The sequence below is a fragment of the Phyllobates terribilis genome, unplaced genomic scaffold (assembly GCF_046119375.1).
Source record: "Phyllobates terribilis strain yellow unplaced genomic scaffold, ASM4611937v1 Scaffold_2__4_contigs__length_985480577, whole genome shotgun sequence".
NCBI classification, from domain to species: domain Eukaryota; kingdom Metazoa; phylum Chordata; class Amphibia; order Anura; family Dendrobatidae; genus Phyllobates; species Phyllobates terribilis.
This window is the reverse complement of record NW_027362762.1, coordinates 691,970,426-691,987,884: the sequence shown is the minus strand read 5'-3', so window position 1 is coordinate 691,987,884 and position 17,459 is coordinate 691,970,426. Positions and strand designations below refer to the sequence as shown.

Genomic DNA, 17,459 nt, shown 5'->3' with positions numbered 1-17,459 from the left:
ATTTACAATTATTTAATCTGTCCAATTACTTTTGGTCCCTTTAAAAACAGGGTGGCACATGTTAAGGAGCTGAAACTCCTAAACCCTTCATCCAATTTTAATGTGGATACCCTCAAATGAAAGCTGAAAGTCTGAACTTCAACTGCATCTGAATTGTTTTGTTTAAAATTCATTGTGGTAATGTCTAGAACCAAAATTAGAAAAATGTTGTCTCTGTCCAAATATATATGGACCTAACTGTATATATTTATGCTGTCTTTTTCCTGTTAGTAATATAAGCACATTTTATCATTTACCTTTTGTGTCTCCACTATTTCCTGATAGATTGTGGCTGAGTTCACACGATGCGTTTTTCATGCGTTTCCGCGGCGTTTTTGCAGTTGCGTAAACGCCGCGGAAACGCATGAAAAACGCATGGTAGAAGGGCAGCAATGTTCCCCAATGGAAATCCGCATGTGCTGTGCCCATGATGCGGATTTTTCCGCAGCGTAAACGCTGCGGTCAAAAATCCGCAGCATGTCAATTAATTTTGCGGAAACGCTGCTCTTTTGCCGCCATTGACTTGCATTAGACCGCATGGAATCCGCATCACTGTATATGTTGATGCGCTTTTCATGCGGTCTAATGTGCGGATGGTACCCGGGTGTGGAGGAGAGGACTCTCATCCAGACCCAGGTACCATTAAAAAAAAAGAATAAAATAAAAAATATATATATTCTCACCTTCTGACGGCCCGCGCAGCGTCCTCCTGGCTTCCCGGGCACTTCGCGGTTGAATGAAGGTCCTTCGCTGACGTCAGAGTCATGTGACGGGTCACGTGACGCTGACGTCGGAAGGTCCTAAAGTCTTCACTGCCGGCAGCCGGGACCGATGAAGCAGGACACCGGGGCCATCAGAGGGTAAAGTATAGATTTATTTTTTAACATTCACACACTATATAAATCCATGCCGGCTGCATGGATTTATATAGTGTGAAGTTGACAAGCACTTTCCAAGTGATGCTAAAATCGCTTGGGAAGCGCTTGTCAACCCGCATGCGGAAATGAAAGTGAAGACCGCTTCATTTCCGCATGTCCCTGGCAGGAAACCGCATGTACAATCCGCATGCGTTTTTTCCTGCCAGAGAGATGCAGAAACGCTCAGGAAAAAATCCTGAGCATTTCTGCATCGTGTGCACATACCCTGTAAGCTTGTGAGCAGGGTGCTCATTATTCTTGGTATCTGAGTTGTGTTACTCTGTAATATCTTTATTGTCTGTACAAGTCCCCTCTAATATTGTAAAGTGTTGCAGAATATGTTGGCGCCATAAAAAATATAAATGCGCATTTCAGGGTCCGAAAAAAACCCTGCATTATCATACTTTTGATAAAGGAATGTCCCTGTTTTTTCTCCTTTCAAAAACACTGTATGTGAACATGCCCTAAAGCAGGGGTCTCAAACACGCGGCCCGCGGGCCGCATGCGGCCCCTGAGGCTGCTTTATGCGGCCCGCAGGCACAGACCCCTTGACGATCCCGACCTGGTCCAGGAGGAGCCGCCGACAGCAGCGCTGAATTGCCACACAGAGACTGTTTCCCAGCACTGCATTTCCAATGCCAGCCGCCGGCCAATCAGAGGCCAGCAGCTGATATCTGCGTGTCGGCGCAGCGAGTATGACGTCATTGCCATATGCAGATGTCAGCTGCTGGCCTCTGATTGGCCGGCGGCTGACATTGGAAATGCAGTGCTGGGAGACGGTCTCTGTGCGGCAATGCAGCGCTGCTGTCGGCGGCTCCTCCTGGACCAGGTCGGGATCGTCAAGGGGTCGGACTCTGTGGTGCCTGCGGGCCACATCTGCAGGAAGGCCGCCGAGGGAACGGAGGACAGGTGAGAATCATCATTTTTTTATTTTTTTTATTTTATGTGTGTGAAGAACAGCACAGGGGGCACATAGCCACAAGAGGGGACCTGGATGGGGCACATAGCCACAGGACGGGGACCTGGATGGGGCACATAGCCACAAGATGGGGACCTGGATGAGGCACATAGCCACAAGATGGGGACCTGGATGGGGCACAGAGCCACAAGATGGGGACCTGGATGGGGCACAGAGCCACAAGATGGGGACCTGGATGGGGCACAGAGCCGCAAGATGGGGACCTGGATGGGGCACAGAGCCGCAAGATGGGGACCTGGATGGGGCACAGAGCCGCAAGATGGGGACCTGGATGGGGCACAGAGCCGCAAGATGGGGACCTGGATGGGGCACAGAGCCGCAAGATGGGGACCTGGATGGGGCACAGAGCCGCAAGATGGGGACCTGGATGGGGCACAGAGCCGCAAGATGGGGACCTGGATGGGGCACAGAGCCGCAAGATGGGGACCTGGATGGGGCACAGAGCCGCAAGATGGGGACCTGGATGGGGCACAGAGCCGCAAGATGGGGACCTGGATGGGGCACAGAGCCGCAAGATGGGGACCTGGATGGGGCACAGAGCCGCAAGATGGGGACCTGGATGGGGCACAGAGCCGCAAGATGGGGACCTGGATGGGGCACAGAGCCGCAAGATGGGGACCTGGATGGGGCACAGAGCCGCAAGATGGGGACCTGGATGGGGCACAGAGCCGCAAGATGGGGACCTGGATGGGGCACAGAGCCGCAGGATGGGGACCTGGATGGGGCACAGAGCCGCAGGATGGGGACCTGGATGGGGCACAGAGCCGCAAGATGGGGACCTGGATGGGGCACAGAGCCGCAAGATGGGGACCTGGATGGGGCACAGAGCCGCAAGATGGGGACCTGGATGGGGCACAGAGCCGCAAGATGGGGACCTGGATGGGGCACAGAGCCGCAAGATGGGGACCTGGATGGGGCACAGAGCCGCAGGATGGGGACCTGGATGGGGCACAGAGCCGCAGGATGGGGACCTGGATGGGGCACAGAGCCGCAGGATGGGGACCTGGATGGGGCACAGAGCCGCAGGATGGGGACCTGGATGGGGCACAGAGCCGCAGGATGGGGACCTGGATGGGGCACAGAGCCGCAGGATGGGGACCTGGATGGGGCACAGAGCCGCAGGATGGGGACCTGGATGGGGCACAGAGCCGCAGGATGGGGACCTGGATGGGGCACAGAGCCGCAGGATGGGGACCTGGATGGGGCACAGAGCCGCAGGATGGGGACCTGGATGGGGCACAGAGCCGCAGGATGGGGACCTGGATGGGGCACAGAGCCGCAGGATGGGGACCTGGATGGGGCACAGAGCCGCAGGATGGGGACCTGGATGGGGCACAGAGCCGCAGGATGGGGACCTGGATGGGGCACAGAGCCGCAGGATGGGGACCTGGATGGGGCACAGAGCCGCAGGATGGGGACCTGGATGGGGCACAGAGCCGCAGGATGGGGACCTGGATGGGGCACAGAGCCGCAGGATGTTTTCCATTATTACTATATGATGCTAATTGTAAGACAATATTACTGTATGTGGCCAATTGGGGGAAATAAAATTGTAAAAAAAATAAAAAATAAAATAAAGCATGAAAAAATATTGGGCACTAAAAATGCTGTTTTATATGTAAACTAAAGTAAGCACAAAAAAGTGCACGTTTATTATCGCCACATCCATAACGACCCAAGCCATAAAAAAATAAACACGGCAAAAATGTTCAAAAGGTGTATACAAAAAAAATGGTATCACTAAAAATGTCACATTGAACAAAGAATGCGGCCCCCCAAATTCAAATTTTTTCCATGTGCGGCCCATATACCCAGCCGAGTTTGAGACCCCTGCCCTAAAGGCTCGTTCACTTCACACATCAGTTTTTACATACTTGCACTATCACTGCTTCTGCATTGACACATTCTTTTATTTGGGGGCTGTTCACTTTTTTCTTTAACTGATGAATGGATTGCTTGGCACAAATCTTATATTGGTTGGTTTTGCCATCAGAGCTCTCCCATTGGAGCGTACTGACTGATGGTATCCGAGCTGCATTCATGCGCGGTCTGCTTTTCACTGACAGTTTACAAGTATTTTTGTTTTATGAGAGGAACTGATCCCTCGCTGATAATGAAAAAGGACGCAGACTAAGTATGGATGAAAATCTGATCTAGCACATGACGGTCCACTTTTTGCAGACAAAAAAATAATTGCTTCCATGTTAATTCAGCCTTAAGAAATTTTAAGTTTAATTTAGAGGTTTATTTTATAGGGTGATATCGATGTTCCATATCAGAAGTCCTACTGGTGGCACACCACTGATCAGTTTTTGCAGGTCCTGTGGCATCCAATAGATAGTGTGTACAGCTGTGCAGTACCTGCGACTGGCCACTATGCAGTGTATGGAGCTGTCATGTTCCAGCTCAGTACTCGGTTCAGCTCCCACTACTCCTGAATATAGAAACAGTGCCAGGCGTCGGACCCCCACCGATATGATCTTGACGACCTATCCAAAGAATAATCAATATCAGCATTCTGGACCACCCATTGAAAATGGATCTTCATTATACCCAATCTGATTTTGATGACTGGCAAAACGCGCCACAGCATTTATGTAATAGGCAGAACGTGGGTGTGACTTTCGCTGTTGTATAGTAACGTAGTCCTCATTGTTGTCATATGACTTAGAATTATGTCGGCTGATTATGATGCAACTAGTAGACCAATGTATGGGGGTTTCCTGAGTTTCAGCTATGGTTAGATATCTGGGAAGAGAAGGAGCTGACTGTTAGACTTAGCACATCTGATCCCTTTGTTCTCAGTGAAGATATTCCACCACCAGAGGTTCCTCCTCCACTCTCCCAATTCATAACACATGCATGCTCAGCTGAGTGTGCACGCATATGTATGGCCAGCTTTAGGCTGTGTTCACACTGCTGCTGAAATCTGCAACAGCCCTGTATTTCTAGGGTGTTTCAACTCCTTCCCTGCACAATCACTTAATCATAAAGGAAATCGACTGTTTCTGTGCAAGAATAGGGCTACACTGCGATGTGTTGGGCAACAACTTCCAGAAAACTTGCTTGATAAAAACACGTGCAGCTTGTCTGCAATCTGCTGTCACTGACTATTTTACACATCTGATTGATTTTGCTGTAAATAAATTGGCCAAATTGATGATAAATCATGTGTTGCTTGTGACATAAAATCCAACACATTTAGAAATGTGTGTGTCGCAGCACTTGGTATGGTGCCACCATTGGAAATCATTATAGCCAATGTTGCAGTGCCATCCTAGCCTTAGTGATTGTGCAGGGAAGCAGTGGAAAGAATGCAGCGACACAGCACTGTTGGCGTTTTTCAGCTGCAGTATGAACGCAGCCTATAGCTTAAAAAAAAAAAAAAAAAAAAAATGCGTAAGAAATCGGTTTCCATAGATAACGAAGCCCTAAATACTTGAGCTCTGCCCCTTTTTATATGCATGCTTTTTAATGTTTGGTTTATTTTTTAGCAAGTAGCTGATCTGCATTTTCCTGTGTAAATATATTCTTTATAGCATGAGGTAATTTCTGATCTTTTCCCCCTCTGATATCTGCATTCATGCCCTATCAGTGCATGACCACTGGAATATTGGTTAGAAGTTTGGGCATTGGATTTCCAGGGAGCTCCCCTCAGATCACCTACCTGGCTGTACTTCTCATTACTTGAGCCATCTACCTGGTAGTTGGTGTGCGGCAGGACAATCCCTAACTAACAGGAATACTTGTGCTCATCAGTCCTCCTGTGTTATGTGCTTGTGGTTTATCTTTTTTTTCCTTTTTGTTTTCCTCTTCTGTAGTTGCATCTTCACACACAGCTTTGACACTGCCAACATGACAACTTCTACCTCCTCGCAGGACCTGCTGGGACTGAACCCCTCAAACCTACAGGACTCTGAGGGAAATGCGGTATGTGAGAACAGCGCCTCATAGAAAACATCTACTGTTTGATTTTAGGGTAACAAGTATGATTTATTAATAAGACATTAAAAGTAGTCCAAAACTAATATTGATTTTCATCCTGAATGTGTCTCTATTTATTTTAAAGCATTACTCCAGCTTTTTTTTTATTGCACTGCTGCAGTGCAGTCTTTTTAAATGTAATTCCCCTGTCTCCTACTCACCTGCCACCGCCTTCGTTTCCAGCGACTCTCCGGTCAGTCTCCAGGCATCGCGGGACTAGAGTGGTGCCGAAAAACATTGAAGTGAGAATATGATCGGGTGCTAACATTTAAAGCGTCGCTCCAGCACTGGAAAAAAACAAGCGCTGGAGTGGTGCTTTAATTTTTGTTTTTGTTGCTTTTTTTTTATATGGTTTAATTAAAAAGTCTCTACCCTTCCCTCCTCTAATCTGACTGCTTTATTTTCTTTTTACCTATTTCCATTTTGATGCTTTGTTTGAGAATCCTCAGTGCATGCTGGGATACTCAATTGGCACTTTATCTATCAGGAGTCAGAGGTAGGGTTGAGCGAGTATGTTCTGTCCGAGTATGCTTGGGCCGAGCTCCGAGTATTTACAGCTGCTCGGTGATATGGTTGAATCACTCCTGTGTGCATGATGCGCGACTGTTTGACAGCTTAATTACATGTGAGGAATGCCTATTTCTTACACATTCCTCACATGTAATAAAACTGTCAAACAGTTGCTAATCATGCACACGAGAGCGATTTAACCTGATCACCAAGCAGCTGTAAATACTCGGAGCTCGGCCCGAGCGTACTCGCCGAAAGGGTTAATAGAACATACTCGCTCACCACTAGTCAGAGGCTGCTAAGTAGGATCTTGTCACTGCAGTATTCTTTTTAATGCGCAGGGTGTTCCCTCGTTGGCTTTAATTAGGAGTGAATAGCTGACAACAGAGCGCACTGTCAGTTTGCATTGTAAGGTGAGAGCCTGGTGAGCGGAGACAATCCCCACCCCTGAAAGTGACATCTGTTTCGGGGGCGGGGCTGGTCTCTGCCTGCTCGTTCTCCCCTTACAGTGCACACTGACAGTGCTCTGTTGCCAGCTAGTCACTTCTAATTAGAGCCAGCAACGGAATGCACTGTCACTGTGCACTGGGAAGAAAATTGCACAGTAAGAAGGGAGCTCGTACTGGGCATACGTCTGAACTGATAACCAATGTATGCTCAGTACCAGATCAGTGGATTAGAAGTCTGTGTCCATTTTGGTGGAGTTGATTCGGTATAAAATGGACCGACTCCTAAAATATATAGTAAATTGGGTTAATTGGTACAATGCAGAATGTGCTATAAATGTTTTCATAAGAATTTGGGGAAAGTTATGAAATGTTCTAGTCCTGATCTAAGGATCTCGTCTTTTAGTTGAGATGAATCTGTGCTGCAATTAAATTTTGTCTCAACTTTTTTTTTTGTGTCCTTTTGAGGCGTTTATCTTGATATCTTTTGGGGTGATTGGAGTAAGGTCAGGGCTTTGGGTCTATAATTATGATGCTGATAAATATACATACTTAACTTTGTTTTTACTTCAGTATGCAAAAATAAATGTCACCTTCTTACCAATTTAATTTAATTAAAACCTCCCCTTTATGGCAAAGCCGGCGCCTTTAGCCCAGCCTGTAGACACCTGTCTCCCAAAAGTACAGAAGGATCTGTGAAGTACCTACCATAAAATAGTCACATAACCTTCTTTCTTTACCACATTATTATATCTAATCTAGCGGTCCCATTGGTCAGACCCCAACCAGAGATTTGTGGCACTTCCTAATATGCCTTTAATGTCTATGGTAAAAAAAATCTGTAAATTAAATTTTCAACCGGGAAACATGTTTATTAAAAAAGAAAACACTGGACCGGATTTCAGTTCTATAAAAATAAGTTTTTGGGTGTTTTTCCACCAAATTCCACACATGGTTCGTGAATTTTATGCAAAAGCAAACTGCTTTTTATTCTTGTTTTTTACTTTTTTTTTTTTTTTTTTTTACTAATTTTTAGAGCAAAAAGCTGTATGTTCCGCAAAAATGTCGAAACAATTTCAGGCAAACATGTAATGACTCCAATGGGGATCTGAATTACGTTTTCGCAATAATTTAGCAACTCTTTAAAAAAAACGCAATTGATTGATCGACCGTATATATATGGAAAACAAAACCCCCGCTCACTTTGATTAACATTTAAAAAAAAAAAAAAAAAAAAAAAAAAACCCAAGCAGACATTTGTAAAATACTTAAAATGCTCAGGTTAAAAGAACAATTTGGTCTGTCCATTTTATATCGATTCCGACTCCACAGCCCTGACTACTTGTCTTTAGAAACCTGAAGTGGTTAAAAAAAGTTTAAAAGACTGAAAATATGCAGTGCAAATGTTCATTCTTTTTTAAGTTTTATTTATTCAGGCAGGTTACGGAGCGGCCCCACTTTAATGACCTCGTGCGCACATATCCTTAGATGTTTTCTTTTTTTTTTTTAAACTGCATCGGGGACAGGTTTTTCCGAAACTGGGAAACCCCTTTACAGGCAGTTAGACTATGTAATGTTTTATAAAATGCATCGACCAGTTTTGGATACCAGTGCTGAGAGCTATAGGAAAATGGTTTATCTAAGTTATAGTTAATAACAGTAAATTTGCCACATACCTGGCAAAAATCTTAATGCTCAAATGATTTTATATATTGCTGCTTATGTAGTGCTACAAAAATACAGGCTGTTCAGTTTAATTCAATGTGATACATACCAGCATGGTGGATATATAAATGTCAACACCGCTTCACCCATTATTCTATTAAGAGGTGACCCACAGAGACCCTTTTTTTTTTTTTAATCTTTCTGGATTTCCCTTCTTTTTGCATGTTTTAGGTACGACCACAACCAGCTCTACTGAAGCTTCTACACACAGCAGGGGCAAAGGGAGATACATTTACCCTGAAACAGGTGAGTTTTTCTGTCTTCATGGCTTGACTTGTAATTCCTTACAGAAAGAAAATGCACTTTCTTTCAAAAAGTTTTTTTTTTTTTTTTGCATGATTTGGTTTGTGAGAAAAGCTTTTTAATACTTATCCAAGTGATTGAGCTTTTTTTCATGACACATACTATATATATACCTAGCTGTATGACACCCAAACACCTGACCTGCTCCTGGTAGATTTCAAGATCATTAATCCTGTGATATAAGCTTACAATGGTTCAGCGTTAAATCCCACAACAGAGAGCAGTAAAGTATTTGGGTAACAAAAATGTATTACCAGGCGCACCCCAAATTTTGGGGTGGAAAATAGGAAAAAAAATAATTTTTATAAGATGGGGGTCCATATTTTATAGTCTGAATAGGTATGGTATTTTACCTGGGGGCGGTGGAGCGAGGGTCACATGAGGCAGGGTCCCTCAGAAAGCCGGCGGAAGTGGAGGAATGCTGCGGACCCTGGATGCAAGAAGTCGGTGCTCCAGCAGTGGGGAGTTCCAGTAGGATTGGAGCAGGATCACAGTAGCCTCCGTTCCCTCCCTCAGGAACCCGAAGGCTGCTGCAGAAGAGGTGAGATGCTGTGGGGCCCTTAGCCTGGGTGGGGCCCTTAGCCTGGCCGGGTTCTGTGTCGGACTGTGAGTGGCGTTGGGCGGTGAGGCAGAGCGGCATGCGCAGGATTCAGATGGCCGTGCATGCGCCAGCTCGGGCCGCCATTTTCCTGTAGATCACGGCCTCAGGAAGATAGCCGCGCAGGCCGCTATGCTTAACCGCCCGACGCCGCTCACAGCCCGACACCAGCCCCGGCCAGATACAGGTCCCGGCCCCAGCTGCTCTGCCTCACCTCTTCACCGCCGACAGCATCTCACATATTCTTCTGCTGCCGCCACCGCCTTACTGAAGGATCCCGCGCCACCACCACCGCAACTATCCAGTAAAGTAACGTTTGGACCATAAGATGCACCCCCCCCCCCCATTTTCCTTCCAAATCTGGGCGGAAAAAAGTGCATCTTATGGTCTGAAAAATACGGTATATATTTGTTACCCTAATAATTTACTGCTCTTGGTTGTGGGATTTAACCCTGATCCATTGTAAGGTTACATCACAGGATTAATGAGCCTGCAATCTATCAGGAGCAGGTCAGGTGTTTGAGTGTCACACCGCTGGGTATTGCTGTTTGTCTTTGAGCGCCTTTTCAATGGGATCAATTTGCCCGAAATGGCATAGCAGCTCAGTCCTAGCCGACCCACATCAGCTTAGTGGCTTCTATCATTGTCGTAGACTGTTTTACCCTGTAATTGGATGCGCCTAAGGATGCTTCAGTTTAGTCAAACTGAAAGACAGAGATGCCAAACTGAAATGCACAGAGGGCCAAAATGAAAAACTTGAACAAAGTCTCGGGCCAACCAGTATACAGGATAATGGCACCCCATAGTCCCCCATATAGGCTGATGGGCGCCCGCATAGTCCCCCATATAGGCTGATGGGCGCCCGCATAGTCCCCCATATAGGCTGATGGGCGCCCGCATAGTCCCCCATATAGGCTGATGGGCGCCCGCATAGTCCCCCATATAGGCTGATGGGCGCCCGCATAGTCCCCCATATAGGCTGATGGGCGCCCGCATAGTCCCCCATATAGGCTGATGGGCGCCCGCATAGTCCCCCATATAGGCTGATGGGCGCCCGCATAGTCCCCCATATAGGCTGATGGGCGCCCGCATAGTCCCCCATATAGGCTGATGGGCGCCCGCATAGTCCCCCATATAGGCTGATGGGCGCCCGCATAGTCCCCCATATAGGCTGATGGGCGCCCGCATAGTCCCCCATATAGGCTGATGGGCGCCCGCATAGTCCCCCATACAGGCTGATGGGCGCCCGCATAGGGGTGGTGGTTTTGATGCCGCGGGCAGTAAAATATTTTACCTCACAAAATGAATCCTCTGCGATCCCCTGCTGTAATGTCTGTATACTCTGTTTGGATAAACTAGTAGTTTTCTGAAGTTAAGCTTCCGTGCTTGTATGAAACATGCCATTAGATAATTAATATTTACCCTATGTCTAATTTATGTTGGGATAATGTCATAGACTAGCTTTCATTTTTTAGGAAGGTTAAAGGGAACCTGTCACGTCATTTTTAGCAACTATACTGTCCCCACTGTGGTGTTAGAGTGCGCACACAGTCAATGAAGCTGGGTACATACACCAAGATACAGTGCAAGCACGGGCGGGGAGCCGCTGGTCAGTGCGCAAGCACGGGCGGGGAGCCGCTGGTCAGTGCGCAAGCACGGGCGGGGAGCCGCTGGTCAGTGCGCAAGCCGTAACATCAATCAGTGTGTGTGGGCGTCTTCAATATGACGAGCTTGTGACTGAAAGAGAAGGTACTATATAACTATCCAAAATGATTTTTGGAGATGATTACGGCTCTGATATGATTGAAAACAACATGTTAGTGATGCACATTGCATCACTACTAACAACACACTGGGGACTGTTTAGTTGCTAAAAATGATGATCGGGTTCCCTTAAAGAGTTGCCCAAGATCTTCTTCTTCTTTTTTTTTTTTTTTTTTTAAATTTAGCAGACACAAAACGGGGATTGCACTAATCCCTTCCCAACATAGGACGTAGTAATATGTCCTATGGTGTGTGTCTGTGAATAGTCTGCTCCATACAAAGCAAGTTTCAACTGCATTGTACATCTGCACTCTGCCTCTAAACGGATCCAGCTCCGATCACTGCTGTTATAACTATATAGTACAAGTGATTAAATAACATTAAAGGGGTGGTTTGATACCTAAAATGTCCTTTCTAAATATATATTTTTACACCCTAAGCACTTTTACAACTGAATTTTATTACATTTTTCAAAATAACATTACATAAAGGAAAAAATGAATGAAACTCATTCAAGTCAAAAACATTTAAGATAGAAAATGCATCTGTTGCTAACGATAAACAGAACGGTCATCGGTAACGAATAAACTCAACACAAACCTGTGTTCTTGTGTCAGGGTTTCTGTTTAACCCTCAGCTGGTGAGGTGGGGTTTGCCACACCCCAGGGAATTTTTGTTCGGCTGCCATTCATTGAAAAATGCTGGTATGAGGATACGTGTCTCACTAGCTTCCGTCCATTTGTGGGTGTCAAAAATTTGTTATACTCATGTGTAATCAATCGCCAATAAGAAAACGATTAAAACAAACGTGATCTTTGCATTTTCTGTAAAAATAAGAGATTTCTAAACACTGGGGTATAGGAAACCCCACATCACCAGTTGCGTGACAAAAACCCCACCTCACCAGTTGCGGGTTAAACAAGATGCTAAGCAGGGGTGGGGGGAGAGATGAAAACCTTACTTGCTGTATGACCCAAGATAACAAATTACCACTACGCTTATTAGTAGTCTCTCTCAACCCAAAAAGTCCAAACTGCATTAAATCACTCAATAGTATTATTCAATATAGCTGTAAGATATTCCATACCTCTGATATCTTGTATTGGGGGATGAACTGACTTATACGTACAGTCTATCAAACATCTGGCAGCTGCTATGTGTAATAAAAGCTGTTTAACTTTATGACCCAGTTGAAACGGTGATATATTGAGTAAATACAACTTTGGATCCTATGGGAACCGGAGGCCAATTACTTTACACATTAGGGCTTGACAGTTTCCCAGAAACATTTGTATATTTGGGCATGACCAGAACAAATGGGGTAGATCACCTCCAGCATTCCCTCCTCTCCAACAACAATTAGGGATGCTAGGATTAAATTTATGCTGAAGGGAGGGCGTATGAAACCAGAACATGAGGAGTAGTTTTTATTGGTTTTCTCTCTAGATGAAACATGTAGAAGTGTTGACTGCGTTTCTCGAGATCTCCTGCCAAACACAGGGTGGGAGAAGTTCCCTGAAAAAGCTTTACCATTTGCTCATGTAGGAATATTTTTGGGTTGTCGTCTGGATAAGGGTTGATTAAAATCTGGCATAAGACCCTTGGTTGAAACGCCGGCTGTACACAATATTCCAAACAGAGTGGTGTAAGATTTTGCAGGTATCTGTAGTGAGTGTTAGCTGGTATCCTAAACACTTAGAATTGGCTTTATTATAAATTACTCCACATCTTTCTATTCTGCTAGTTCCTATATTTTGTTTATTTTTAACTTTCTGTGCCGAGGTTGAGGGTTCTCTCGCTTCCCCACAACGTCTATCACTCCTGCTACAGGACCTCATCAGGGGGCCGTGCTGCAGTTACATAGAACAGTCTCCTTCATAGCCACCCTCTGATGTCTTGAATCCATGGTTCTGATAGAAGCTATGGGAGAGGTGAGGGCAGTGGCGGCACTCTACTTCTGTCCTTGCCGCCGCAGATTCGAACCGTGAAATAAGACGTAGTCAGGGAGACAGAAGCAGTGTGAGTGACACCAACGACGCCCCATGAATAGAAGCAGGGTGAGGGACCCCAGCGCTGTTCCCTAATGATGATTCACTTGAGGGCAGTGATGGAAGCTCTGGGGCGGTGCTGGTGTCACTCACTGCTTCTGCTTCCATCTTTTTATCACAACTCATTTCAGGGATGCTGTGGAGATAAAAGCAGAGTTCAATCAATGCTTACACCATGCCAGGCCTACTAATCAAAGAGTTGCCAGGAATGCTGGCAGGTAGGAGGCAGTTATTGGGGCCATCTGGTGGCCACAGATTACTTAAGTAGCCATTGGATCTGGGCCCTGCAAATTCGTTCATCTCTACTAAAACATAATAAAACTGTACAGCTTGGTATCGTCATAACCAAACGGACCTGACCACTGTAAAAACTAAAAACAAAAAAACCCTGCAAATTCTGCCTTTTTTTTTAACCATTCCACCTTATTTGGATTTTTTTTCCTATGCTAAAGAGAATGGTGTCTTTAAAATAAAAAAAAAACTAAAAAAAAAAAACGGCTTTCTACAAAATTATTCTCTCCTACAGCTATCAGCAGAAAGATCAAGTGTAGGGTCTTCTAAGAAAAGGAAGAAAAACGAAGATGCAAAAATGAATATTGGCCATGTGGGGAGGGATTAAAATAACTATTACGGACCTCCCAATATCCCTGTGGCTCCAGCCTTCCCTCTGATCTGCAGTGATGAAGATCCAACCACACATGTGACTGCTGCAGCTAAATCCTGGCCTTAGCAGTGATGGCAACCTATTTGCCATGTGACTGCTGAGGTCAGTGATTGGCTGCTGTAGTCACATGAATTTATTCATCTCATAATGACCACTCACAGGAACGACTGGTGAGACAGGGGTGTTAGCAAGCCGGTGTCAAATATCTGGGGTTCACAGACTGGATCAGCAACCTCATAAACATATATTAAAATTCATGTATTCCACAATCGTTTAAAGCACCAAATGTTTATCTCAAAAATGCTGAAATATAGGCCATAAAATATTTCACAGTCATCTGCAAATGTTAAAATATTAATTTCTCAACAAACAGCTGCTATTTCCACTGAAGCTTTCATTTATTTCATGGCTTAAAAAAAGAAATACAACCTAATAATTTTTGCATGCCAACACTTTCATGCAACTTTGGATCAAACAAATATTGTTCAAAAAGTCAAATTTGGAAAGCCCTTGTGCGAACAAAATGTACTGTGCCAAAAACTGCGGACAGGTGTATGCACTAACGAAACACCAAAAATACAAACAGCCCCAGCCAATCTTTGCATGTAAATGAAAAATCAACATTCTGACTCTAAACGAGTGGGGGGTGGTTAGTTTAGTTAAAAATATCAGTGTATAGCAGCTGTCATAAACTGTTATCTGTAGAAAATAATGTCCAAAACATTTTTTACTGATGATCTCACTAGAACAGTCGCGTGTAATTGGGGCCGGGTGATTGATCAAATTAATTTTATTAATTCGCCATCATCTGTCTTCTGCACGATTCTGATTGTGCTCAGAATCCTGAAGGCGGGATTAGTATTGGGGTGAGTTAAAGCCGCATCATTGTGTGGGGAAGCCATCCAGTGCGACAGCTTCAGTAGGAGGGGGATGTTTATGGAGTGAGGAGGTGGCAGAACACTGCTCACCTCTGGAGGATTCTGCATGGTCTGCGGCTCTGCTGACGCTCAGTGAGACTTCAAGCTGCATTTTGCACCGTCATACTGATCGGGTCACTCTGTCAGTGGGAGGTCCTCGTCAGCTCCAGCATCACACGATCTGCATGAAACTGCATTCAGACTGCTGTTCTAACTCACAATGAACCTCTGCAGACTCTTGCACAGGACTGTATACAACATCTGTTATCTTGTGTATGTATGTGGTGTATTCTATAGATCAATGTGTGACTGGCATAAATAACTGCGGAACATCACATATTATACCATTCACATATTACCCTGTATAATATCTTATGTTCTGTGCACACCGAAATCCAGTGTTATGTACATTATAATATCTGATGTCCTTCAGTCATGGTGTAATACACTCCTCAACAATGGCATTGCAACCCCAAGAAGGGAAAAAAAACATGATTTATTCAATATTGAGTATGGCTTATTATCAATGAGGTTATTGATTGTCTGAGATGTTCTGCCACGCTGAATGCACTTGGGCAAATCATCAAGATCTGCTGCTGGCAGCTTCCTGTGCAATTGCCGACCAATGTAGCCCCAGATGTGCTTGATGGGAGATGGTGCAGGCCATGGTGGCACGATTAGGCCACGCAGGCTGCTCGCAATACCACTATTCCCACTTTGTCACAGATGTCACTGGAGAGATCACACAGATCTCACTGCTGCCACCAGTTGTCAGGACAATTACGCAATTGGCTGACGATTGGTGTATCCATGACAGCTGGGAAGATTGATGACCATACACATGGCAATAAAAAAATACTCTCAATATGTTTAATGAAAATGATGGTAATGATGTGGTATGACCACTAAGTGGCCCTCTACAAAGGCACAAGGCTCACATAACCTAGTCAGTCATTTTTTATACCCAATCACTTTTTGATTACATTTTCTGTCCTTGATGTCGCCCCTTTTTGTCCTCACCGTTGATCCACTACTATACATTTGTATGACATAAGTATATTTTTGCTTATTTTTATTATGTAGTAATAACTATTGATATTTTTTATATTCAAAAGGTCTCTTTTATTTTGTTCTAGCTTTTAGGGTTAATCACTCCCTTCTTTCTGTAGGATATATATAAATTCTTTGAGGGTCTAGTTTCCAAAATTTGTGTCGGGTGTGGGGGGGGGGGGTACATCAGGGGCTCTGCAAACATGACATGGCGCCAACTATCTATTCCAGACAATTTAGCTCTCCAAAAGTCAAATTGTGCTCCTTCCCTTCCAAGCCCTGCCATGCACCTAAAACAGTAATTTTCATCCACATATGGTGTATCAGCTTACTCAGGAGAAATTGCACAATAAATTGTGCTGTCCATTTTCTACTGTTACCCTTGGGAAAATGAAAAATTTGGGGCTAAAGGGACACTTTTTTTTTTTTTTTTTTTTTTTTTTGGGAAAAATCTAAATTTTTATTTTCTTTGTACATTGCTTTAATACCTGTGAAGCACCTGAAGGGTTAATAAACTTCTTAAATGTGGTTTTGAGCACTTTGAGGGGTGTTTTTAAAATGGTGTCACTTTTGGTATATTCTGTCACATAGGCCCCTCAGTCGCTTGAAATGGGATGTGGTCCCTACAAACACATGTTTTATAAATTGTTGGAAAAACTTTAACCTTTCTATCTTCCTAACAAAAAAAAAACGTTGAGAAAAATGACGCTGTAAAGTAGACAGGTGGTAAATGTTATTTATTAACTATTGTGTGGTATAGCTATTTGGTTTAAGGGCATAAAAATTCAGTTTGAAAATTGCGAAATTTTCAACTTTTTGGTCAAATTTGATATTTTTATCATAGAATGGTAGTCATAGGGGACCTCCTGGGTCATCTGGTCCAACCCCCTGTTCAAAGCAGGATTCACTAAATCAACTCAGACAGATGTCTGTCCAGCCTCTGTTTGAAGACGTCCATTGAAGGGGAACTCACCACCTCTCGTGGCAGCCTGTTCCACTCATTGATCGCCCTAACTGTCAAAAAGTTTTTTCTAATATCTAATCTGTGTCTCCTCCCATTCAGTTTCATCGCATTGCTTCTAGTCTTTCCTTGTGCAAATGAGAATAAAGATGATCCTTCTACAATGTGACATCCCTTGAGATATTTGTAGACAGCTATTAAGTCTCCTCTCAGTCTTCTTTTTTGCAAGCTAAACATTCCCAAAACCTTCAACCGTTCCTCATAGGACATGGTTTGCAGACCAGTCACCATTCTGGTCGCTCTTCTCTGAACTTGCTCCAGTTTGTCTGTCTTTTTTAAAATGTGGTGCCCAAAACTGGACACAGTATTCCAGATGAGGTCTGACCAAAGAGGAGTAAAGTGCGATAATGACTTCACGTGATCTAGACTGTATGCTTCTGTTAATACATCCCAGAATTGTATTTGCCTTTTTTTGCTGCTGCATCACACTGTTGACTCATGTTCAGTCTATGATCTATTAGTATACCTAAGTCTTTTTCACATGTACTGTTGCT

General features: G+C 44.5%; 1 protein-coding gene across 1 annotated transcript in view; it reads left to right on the top strand.

The window, feature by feature from the left end:
- Nucleotides 1-17,459, top strand: part of MDM4 (MDM4 regulator of p53) — a 67,115-nt gene that overhangs the window by 4,740 nt on the left and 44,916 nt on the right. The window contains exons 2-3 of the mRNA XM_073667037.1: nt 5,757-5,865; nt 8,772-8,846. Of these exons, the coding sequence (XP_073523138.1) occupies nt 5,791-5,865; nt 8,772-8,846 (150 nt within the window). The 5' untranslated portion in view covers nt 5,757-5,790. The remainder of the gene's footprint in view (nt 1-5,756; nt 5,866-8,771; nt 8,847-17,459) is intronic.